Source organism: Limulus polyphemus, unplaced genomic scaffold, assembly GCF_000517525.1.
Source record: "Limulus polyphemus unplaced genomic scaffold, Limulus_polyphemus-2.1.2 Scaffold705, whole genome shotgun sequence".
Lineage (NCBI taxonomy): Eukaryota > Metazoa > Arthropoda > Merostomata > Xiphosura > Limulidae > Limulus > Limulus polyphemus.
In genome coordinates, this window is record NW_013666315.1 from 123,734 (window position 1) to 134,948 (window position 11,215).

General features: G+C 35.2%; 1 protein-coding gene across 1 annotated transcript in view; it reads right to left on the reverse strand.

Moving 5' to 3' along the window:
- Positions 1-10,507, reverse strand: part of LOC111085904 — a 27,556-nt gene extending 17,049 nt beyond the window's left edge. Inside the window, exons 1-2 of the mRNA XM_022386707.1 lie at positions 10,284-10,507; positions 2,467-2,557 (exon numbers count right to left, since the gene is read on the reverse strand). Of these exons, the coding sequence (XP_022242415.1) occupies positions 2,467-2,557; positions 10,284-10,343 (151 nt within the window). The 5' untranslated portion in view covers positions 10,344-10,507. The remainder of the gene's footprint in view (positions 1-2,466; positions 2,558-10,283) is intronic.
- Positions 10,508-11,215: the final 708 nt, after the last annotated feature.

Genomic DNA, 11,215 nt, shown 5'->3' on the forward strand with positions numbered 1-11,215 from the left:
CGGCTAGCGCAGAGAGCCCTCGTGTAGCTTTGCGCGAAATTCAAAAACAAACAAATAAACTCTCTAGCTTATAAGTTTTAAATTAGGGACGGTTGTTCTCCTCTGGATGTAAATTCTCTAAGGTATCTGAAGAAACTTGTAACTGGTTCCAGTTCTCGTTTCTTCTTTAACTGAATAATAATTATAATCATACAGAGTGTTGGGTACGTTGTATTAAAATGATTTTGTAGCCTCATTGCTTCGTTACAATTCATGTTGCCACGTCCGGTCATACTCTATTTGACACCTTGAACCTTGACAATAGCCTCACAGCACACTTTCCACAAAAGTCTCCTATGTGGAGCTGCCACGTTCAAAGCACATCATTCCTATCTGTAACTTTCCATAAGCTCGATTCGCAATCTTCGAGCCGCAGGTTCGAATCCCCGTCACTGAACATGCTCACCCTTTCAGCCTTTGGGGCGTTATAACGTGATGATCAATCCCATTATGCATTGGTAAAAGAGTAGCCCATGAGTTGACGGGGAGTAGTGTTGATTAGCTGCCCTTCCTCTAGTTGATCACCACTCAATTATGGACGGTTAGCGTAGGTAGCTCTCGAATAGACTTGCGCGAAATTCAAAGCAAAGAAACTTTCCATTATCCATCTAGTGAATACAGATAAAAGTTTCCCAACTTTCCCATCGCACAGAAATCCATAGGTGATGTGTCAGATGACTTGGATGGTATATCTTTGTATGGAGTAGCAGGCATACCTGTTTCAAGTTAGCACTGTAAGACTAGAGGGAAGGCAGCTAGTCATCACCACCCACCGCCAACTCTTGGGCTACTCTTTTACCAACGAATAGTAGGATTGACCGTCACATTATAACGCCCGCACGGCTGAAAGGACGAGCATGTTTGGTGTGACGGGGATTCTAACCCGCGACCCGTAGATTGCGAGTCGAATGCCCTAACCACCTGGCCATGCCGAGCCATATTGGCTGTGATTGTCACATCACTTGCGTATTTGCATAGTATATTATACTCGACCCTCTGTGGAAAAATATTGTAATATGCTCTACAAAAGTTATAAATCACGAACTACGATAATTAGAATGATATCATTTGGAAAAGTTCATTAATAAAATTCTCATAAAAATACAATAATCTATGGCTGAATTTCTGGACACATCGAGGTAGAATATTTCCTACTCAGCTCTTGTTAATTTTATTTCTCTTTCTTATATTTATTGAATTATATATATATTATGTGCACAGGAATTTATAGCAGTTTGAAGTAAAATTATTACAAACTGGAAGAAAAATCAGAAGAAAAAAAAAAAAAACGTCCAGTAAACCCTTTTTACTATAACCAGAACACACAGAATATCAAATAAAACATTTTGCATGGTTACCAGGCCCCTTTGTGATTTGGTTAGAACATATCTCATCTTGTCTCAAGGCAGAAAAAATGGGCCATTTTTTCTTCACTCTTAAACACATCACACCTTATTTTTAGGTTCGAGACGTGACCCACCATGTTTTCAGGGTCAAGACTAGACCCACCTTGTCCTCAGTTTCTAGGTATATCTTACCTTGTTAACAGATTCGATACATTACTTGCTGTGTTCTTAGACATTAACAGTATTTTTCTCAGTTCTTAGACATATCATACCTTGTTATTAGATTGGAGACTTGGCCCGCCATTTCCTAGGCTTAAGAATCATCTTTTCCTTAGTCTTAAGATACATCACATCTTGTTCTTAGGTTTATGACATGATCCGCCGTGTTCTTATTTCGTAGATACGTTTCATCACATTCTTAACTTCTGGATATAAACCACTTTGTTACTGACTGGTCCTTTTTCCCAGACTATAATTGAGTCATCTTGTTCTAACTTCTATATGCGATTTCTATTGTTCTCAGTATCTAGTTTTACTAGTCCTATTCTCGAGCACTTAATGTTACTCGTCTTGTTCTCGGCCCTTAAGTGTAGCTCATCTTGTTCTCCGGGTCTTGATGAAACTCCCTTAGTTTGTAGATGTGATGGCTAGGCGTATTCATGGTTCTAGAAGTGATGGCGCATCAAGTTCTTGGTTCGAAGCGTAACTTCAGCTTGTTCTTGATTCCAGATGTGACTCATCTTGTTCATATGATCCTTTGGTGTATCAGAGAAAAGCTTACGAACGTATATCACTAGAATCCGAGGTTATATTCTCCACGGTAAACAGAGCGCATACATCTCATTGTGTAGCTCTGTGCTATAATAAACAAAGAATTGTTTATAGGTTACAGATGTAATCGCCTTGTTCTTGGTTCGAAATGTTACTCACATTGTTATTAAGTTGTATATATTTTGTTGTTGATTTCTCTCCCTTTGTATCAGGTTTCTTTCATGCATATTCATTATTATATATTAGTATATATTACTCACCTTGATTTTCCTTTTCTCTGTTTTTTTTTTTGTATAAAATTATTACGTACCTTTACTAGTGCTATTTTCAGTTTCATTCGGATTTGTGTGTATCAACATCAGACCATGGCTGCTCCAAGAAATCCCAAATATGCTCTCCAGCTGAAGTATAAACAGACATCAGATTAGTTAACAGCCAGTCATGAGGACTTTAAAATAATCGTCAAAGTATGACTTCCGTGAATATATCTGTCTGCACTTTTCATTCAAGTTGGTCCAGTCATTCCTAATTTTAAAGTAATAAAGCAAAACTAATGTTTAGCCGCGGCATAGCGGTTCATAAAATGACTCTGAGTTAGTTTTTTTTTTTCTAGTACAAACTTTTGGCTCATAGTTCCGTCATTTCTTGACCGATTTGAGATATAATTACAGTTTTAGAGTCAAGAGGTCAAATTCTTTGGATTGATGTAACTGACCATGCCCAAGGTTTCATAGATTAAACTAAACCTGTCTAAAAGAATTTTAATTTGAGGGTAGGCTGGTACAATTCCTTGTGAGTTATAAAATCGAATCGGGTATGCGTGCGCCCCACGCTCGGTATTGCTGGCGCAAAAATATATAGCTATTAAAGGGGGAGGGGGTATCGTACATTAACTTACTCTAACCCTACCTAAAAGAATTTCAAGCGCCGCGTCTATTGAAGATTCCCTCTTGTTTTCTTGGTTGTGACTCTATTAGAATCTCTGATATACATGGACTTCTTGTCAGTTCTTTGGGCTTCGAAAAGTTCAGCAGCAACACATTTTCTTTTGTAAAATAAATTACATAGATAATACGTAAAATACAATAACATAGGCATAATGAAACAACGTCACAAACAATGGCACACAGAGGCAAATATGAATGGTTTGTAAAGGTCATTGAATAAGCTTCTTACAGTTGTCGTACTATATCTTATAAAAAGTCTATAGTCGTTTTAAAGACTGAATTCTAGTTGTATTGTTAGAATTCATCGGTATCGTTCATAATGCCTGTAAATGCAAGCTTCTCCCGATTTAATTGTGTAATCTATATGGCTTCAGCCATTTGTGTGAAACTGTGGTTCATATTTGAACTAAACTAAATGGTTGTCGATTTTTCATATATCCACAGCACACTTTTTCTTATGGATTTACTATTATACCTTTTATATTTTCGAAACTAACGTATACTTTACTTTAACCTGAAATTAAAATAAATTAAACTGTTTGGTTAGAACATGTATCGATAAACACGTAGTTTATATATATATAATGTATGTAGTAAATATACTATATATAGTAAAACCAATATGATTTTTGTTTCTAGCTTTGCGTACTCAACTCTTGTTTCTTAACATAGTATATTGTGATCTTTTAAACCGAAAGCAAGCGGCATCATTTAAGGTTTGCAACTGACCTTTACAATTATAACTTACTTGTAAAGTTTTACAAAATAACTAGAAATACGAACGCCGAACAAAAGTCGTGTGTGAGGGAGGCTGAGTGTGGTGTAGTGGTTAGCCTTCCGGGCTGCGTACCTAAAGTTCAAACTTTCCTTTCTCCAATGTTATATCATAGTTCTTTTTAAAGTTATTATGGAGATCAATTAAAATGATTTAATTAGAATTCCCGACTGTGAATCCGAGGGTCCCGTTGCCATAAAATCGCACTCCGCACATTAGGACCGGATGCAATCTAAGAGTGATGGTCAAATCCAACTTTTCAATCATAGTAGTCCAATCCAAGAGTTGACAGTGGGCGCTGATGACTAGCTGCCTTCCCTCTCTTCTATCAGTTCAAAAATAGGAACGACTTATGCGGGTAGCTTTGAGTAGCTTTGTGTTATTTCCGAAACAAATAAAATAATATTTGTATTACTTAATCAAATTTAAATATCACGGTTCTATGTCCTATTTAGAATATGTCTAAGGGTGGGAGTTTGTCTTTTTTGCTGAAAAAATGGAAATTTTATAGTGTTTATTGTGTAATGATACAAAAAATAATGTTTCGTAATGAATGACGAAAGCTTAAGCTTTGGTAATGAATGGATAAGATCTCTGACTTTTTGTTTTTTGAAATTATTCAAACGATTGGATAATGGTTATCAGTGTACAGCTAAAGATGAAGGGTATACATATACAACAGTTTCAGTAATACAGAATCACTAATAACGCAGAGGAGAACCAATAATCTCTGTGTTTTTTGTTTTATTGGCTGAAGTTAAGATATTAAAGAAGTTAGTTTGAAATTTATGATTTGATTTTTTTAATTTTTTCAGTGGTTTTCCTAGTGAAATTTTCAGACAGGTTTAAAGAGTAAATATCTCCCAAAGTGAATCGTAGTCTGCATGTTTTCGTGGTTTGTCATCTAATTTCTTCCGGAATTTCAATCGCTTCGAAACTTTTTAAATCTACACGTACAGGAAGTCAAAAATAAATCATTGTATGTGAAATGTGTGCTATTCCTCCCAAAATAAAAAGGGATTTTTTTCTAAATCAAAAACATTGTAGGTCTGCGAATTTTCTATTTGCGGACGTTCTCAAATCGATGTGTTCTTAGTTCATCAGGAACGATGAAGTTATACATTTGAAGTTCCCACACATGTGCACAGAAGGCTTGTGCTTAGACAGCCAAATAACTACAAAAGTAACTTCGCGTGGTTTTGTGTCCCCCGATGGGTCAATGGTAAGTTTATATACTTACAACCCATTATATAGCTTTGCGATAAAACAAACAGGCAAGCTTTTCTATCAGGATTTATTTGTCGTCTATGTATCACAATCACAGTAAAGATAACATGCTCAGGTTAGAACATTTTCTGTAAGAATCATCACAGATTACTCGAAACTCCCTGACTTTCTTATATTTTGTTGTAAATTTTTGTTCGTTTTGTTTTGGAGAGGGGAAGGACTGGCTCCACATAGCGAGATGCGTATAGAATTTATTTGGAACTAAATTTTCTAGTTTATCATATTTGTGCGTCCTGGCAAGATGCATGAAGAGGGGGGAAAAGTCTATTCGGTTCTACACTTGTGTACTCACCTCACCTAGTGAGAAGCGTGTGGTTTGGTTCTCCACTATGTAATGTAATATTTTTGTACTGGCTCCATCTAGTGAAATACTTGTAATGTAAGAGTTTAATTTATTTTATAATTCTCTTTGTGGAAGCTCGGAACTTTTGATGGCTATTACGTTCTGTTGTTTATTCCTCGTAGCCATTAATAAATAAATAACCCAAAATGTGCAAATGAAATATATGGTGTCATCATTCTCGTCTGTGTATTTGTAGGTACAGAATAAAAGGAGTAACTCCAAATATTTCAGTTCAGTTTTATTTTCTCATTGATGTATGGATTTCGATGTCACTTATCACATTTTATGCAAGCAAGCATATGTTATCACTATGCTCTTATTCCCTGATTTTGCTGTGCTGTAATAAGCCTTTTTATCAACTCGTACTGTATGCAAGTTTTGTAATTTTATCTTCCACATTTATAGACATTCTACATCGCTTGTCGCGTAAGGAATTTTTCCCTCGATACAAATCCAAGGTCAAGTACTCAAGAGGCATTAGCTGCAGTAGTCTGACTTCTATTGCAGAATAAAAAATATAATTAAGATAACTTCTGAACAACTATTCAACTAAATTGTTATATATCGAATTATATAAAAGTCTATATATTAAAGTTTCACTCAAGTTTCACAGCTATTACGTAGTCCTAATCGCATGTAAAAATATTTTTTCAGAAATACACTCAACAGATTTACCAAAAAAAAAAGCGCTTAGAAAATTAAACTAACTCGATTTCCAAGTAAGTTTATGGAATATAAATTACTAGAATTTTTTTGCTCGAAAATATATTATGGAGCGTACACTAATAAATGAAATTATAAAACTGAATAAATAGTGCCATCTGTTGGTTGTTTTGTTGTTTTACACGTTTTCTAAAGATGCGATATTTACTGTTTTTGCTTGATTTATTGATTTAGGATTTGACAAGTTTGTATTTAAATTTGATGCCGTCTCCAGCCATTATAAGTTTGTATTTACTTACAACTACCAATAGATAGGCCCTCCAGTGGCACAGCGGTATGTCTGCGGACTTGAAACGCTATAAACACAGATAGCCCATTGTGTAGCTTTGTGCTTAATTACAAACAAGAAACCAATAGATAGCACTACAATAGGACTTAGTAAAATAGGACGAGCTAACTATTAATCTTGTAGAAATTCATGATACATATGAACAATAAAAGATGATAATTTATCAAATCCTAGATAAAATATACGGGTCGAGCAAGTAGTTGCTTCACGAACCTCTGATACTAAAAACTATTTTAGTATAAAGAATGAATAGCTTTTAATATTAATAAAGAAATAAGCTGAGACACCCGTCTTAAGTCTGGGGGCATAAGGATTGAAAGTGGGACTTGAACTAATAAATGAAATCGAGAATTTGCACTCATATGCATAACTTATTTTATTAAAGAAATGGTGTTACAATACTTTACTTTATTAATTTTACTAATCTCACTGTACAGCCTCAGTGTTTATTGATACTCTGACAGACCAGATGAGATGTTCTTCCTTTCTTCCTGGGCCAGGCCCAGTATGGCCAAGTGGTTAGGGCGCTCGACTCGCAATCTGAGGGTCGCGGGTTCGAATCCCTCTCACACCAAACATGATCGCCCTTTCAGCAGTGGGGGCGTTATAATGTGACGGTCAATCCCACTATTCGTTGGTAAAAGAGTAGCCCAAGAATTGGCGATGGGTGGTGATGACTAGCTGCCTTCCCTCTAGTCTTACACTACTAAATTAGGGACGGCTAGCTCAGATAGCCCTCGTGTAGTTTTGCGCGAAAATGAAAACAAACAAACCTTCCTGGGCCAATAAAGAGATTTCCTGTTGATCCTACTCTTGAAAACCCAATAACACAATATTTTCCAAGAAAAAACATAAAAAATAAAGAAAAGTTAAAAAAAGAAAAAATTGGTCTAAGACTGTTGAATCATTAGCTAAACGGACATATTTTTGCTGTAGGCGTTGCTCTTGTTGGTTGGGGCCAGGCAATAGCTGCCCTATGACACGCTTCTTGGTCCAATGTATCATTCTACCAAGTTTGGTTGAAATTGGTTCAAAGGCCACGGAATAGTTCGTGGACAAACAAACCAACAAATAATTATATATATATATATACTGGTCTTCATGACTGGTAGCTGAACCTGTCTCTATAAGCTACTTCTTTTTACTACTATCCACCCTTTGAAATACATCACACTCATTTTTATCCTCCCCCAGAACAAAATTTGTACTAAGACCAGGGACGGCGCTAGCAGGTGGGAGCAAAGGGGTTACCCTCCTCACTCTATCATCATGGGGCAACTTGTCAGTTGGTGAAATAACCCCATTTCCCACTGCTTAATGTTGAATAACTTGTACATTTTTGATATTTTAATTTTCGGAGTCTTGCCCCCCCCCCCAAACAAAACAACAACTATGAGACCTTAGAACCGTTATGATTAAGACTGTCCATTTCGCGTCTTGCTTCTTTGACTTTTGCTCCCTCTGCTGTGTAACATGGGAAGCTAAGTATGTTTAACAACCTTTTTTATTGTTCATATATACTTAAAACTAAAATGATAGTTTCTTCGATAAGTTTGTAATGTTTTATCACTTTAATAAAGTGCCAAATACTAGGGGAAAAATCTATCGATTGATTATATAGTTTACATTATTGTGTTGCCTTGACACCACGTGTCACACTTCCAATCGTTAAACCCTTCCAAAATATTTAATTTATAGAAAGTTCTGTTACTCTGAAGATGCTCCTAAAAATATAACTTGTTTCATGTATCTTATTGCATTATTTCATACTGGAAAAGAAATCTCATAGCATAAGAATTAGAGGTTACTTAACTTTAAAGTTAGGTTTAACATCAAGTTTTGTTCTCCTTGTGGTGATAGAGTTTGAAATATGAAAATGGCGTTCATGCAAGATATCAAATCCTATGTCATGATCAGTTGAGTGTTAAAATGTTGTTTTAAAGTGTCATTGATCTAACTAAGCTGATGAAATCTAATATAACTAAAAACTGTAGTACTACACTGGTTGTGGTATGAAATGTCTTATCCAATATATAAATAAATGCGTTTCATAGCTATAATAGTTTGTTTTCATGCACGGATACAACTGCTTATCATATTGGTTTGATCAAGCCCATGGCTCTTGAGAGCTGCAAAGTAATTTTGCTCCGTGGACCCCATGAGGTCTGTTTTTTAGGGCTTAAATTAAAGGTTTTAACCTGGCCATGACCCCCGATAGAGCAGCAGTAATTCTACATAATTATAACGCAAAAATCTGTGGTTCGATACCGTGCGGTGGATACAGTATATAATTCAAGGTGGCTTTGCTTTGAAACAATTAAATAACAAGACCTGGCCAGACAAAATGTCCACCTAATTCAAACGTGCCCTATAACTTAACATTAGTATTTAAACTAATGTCTCGAAAAGGGTTCTCGGTGGTTCGCTTAAAAGTTTTTCCTTACTCCCCAAATGCGACGTCTAGATAAGACCAATTCATTGGGCCTTAGAAGACTTGCCGCGGCAATTTCCTTTGATACTCTAGTGCAGGGGACGTCTATCAGCCGTCTCTGACTAATTAGTCTGACTGGTGGTTTGAGGATTCCTTCAGGAGGTTTGTGGAAAGGTTGCCTAATCACGTAAAAGAAGCAGCAGCATGATGTATAGATCCCACTGTGGTCCGCGAGATGAAAAAAAAAGCACGTCAAAAAATCAAGAGGATGAGGGGGATTGATTCGTAAAGTTTTGCAGTGAAGCATTTCTCGTGGTGAATATCGCATTAAACAGACAAGATGTTCAGACAGACGCCATTTTTGACACATCCAGTTTGTGTCGGGTAATGTTCAATGTCCAATCGTTGGTTTATGTCCAGGATTTAATCTACATATTCAGAATTAGGTATTTTCATTTATTTATGAAAAAATAATGGACGACCTACTTAAATTGTGAATCAGTTATGTAAGTTAAGACGATGTAGACTGACGATCAGAACAAAAGTTAAATAGAAAGAACGACACATGGCGATTATCCCTAAAAAGTCTTATCTTGTGAGTATAGAGATATGTCGGTCGACATGAGTAAAGTTTAATAAATGACAAAAATATTTGAGGCACAAGAAGATTTGCCTAAGAACAATGCCACCAGCGTTACAGATGGATACTAGATAAAATGTTCTAATAAATATTCTTCAACATTAAAGTGTTAAAAATATACCACAGTCACTACTAGGTTCAGTAGAGCGAAGAAAAATTAAATTCACTTTAAAACTTAAATTACATCGAAACAGGACATTTTACATTAAACATGCATCAAATGAGATGTAAAACAAAATTTCAAACTTTGTAAGATGTACAAGTCAAGTTTCCACTAATTATAACATTGCCTTTTTAAGTACTTTAAACTTATTATATATATCGTTAAAATAGATCGTATATGTTAGTTTTTAAACACGTAACACTAATTCTTCAAGTAAAATTAATTATTCAAAACAAGTGGTTTTAAAAGACGCTATATATTTTATTCAAAGATTATTTTTGTTGGAATTATTCAATACCAGTTATATGAATTCATAGAAACTCAGATTTGATATACCAATTTATAAATTATGACATGAATAATATATATATATATATATATATTGTTAATTTGTAGCTAATAATTAAATTGGATATTCAAACTAAGCCTGACGGGTGGTTTGTATGCGATAAAGTATAAACATAATAACGTCGAATTTTCTAAGCCTATTTATTTGATCCTTATGCTTTCATTAATCAAATATACTTACTATTGTAAAAACACCAGCACTGACAGTTAAAATGTGTAGAGAAAATCCGCAACATGACATGACTACTCAAATCACAATACTGATCAATATACCTTAGGTTTCACTCGCAAGAGACCGTAATTCAACTTTTTTGTTTTCACTGTTTTGGGAAAGATTGAAAAGCCAACATTAGTATTGACAGTATCGAATCCCCTTTTACCATTGTTTACTGAGTCAGATAAACGATTGAGCACTTCATCGATGATATGTGTTGAAGCTACGTTGGACTTTAATCTTTTAAGAGCAGCCACCCTCTGTATGATGACCAGAATGATGTTATTTCAAGTATTAGCATGCCAAGTTTTTATGATAAAAAATAATAATAATAAAGTCGCGTGTCCAAGAAACTTAAGCTTATCGGACAATATATATACTGGAGATCTTCTGAACAGCTATGATCGAATAAAACCCTTGTTTCGATTTCTTTCCGCATGAGTATTATAAGGGCTAAAACATATATATTTTATTAGCTGGGTTTAAAGTACTAATCTTGTGTCTTAATTCGTGTACGATGAGTATGTCATGTTAGCCCACTCTGTTTTATTGTTGCCTATTAATCAACTAGGCTTGACCGTTCTAAAGTAATTCGGCTCAAAAAAGCTGTGAATTTCCTATTCTACGTCTACTGACCTACTCGTCAACAGTACTCGCGCTCCGGTATAGATAGGGTTTACAAACAAACATACTTCACATTCAATTGTATGTGATAGAGACAAATGTTCTTACTAAATACTTCTACAGATGAGTTGCTAAATAAAATATATTTGTTTATATTTAAATGTTGTCGTTTTTACAGTGATTGTATTCTAAAAGAAAAATAGTTACTGTATTGTTTTTGAATTTCGCGCAAAGCTACACGAGGGCTATCTGCGCTAGCCGTCCCTAATTTAGCA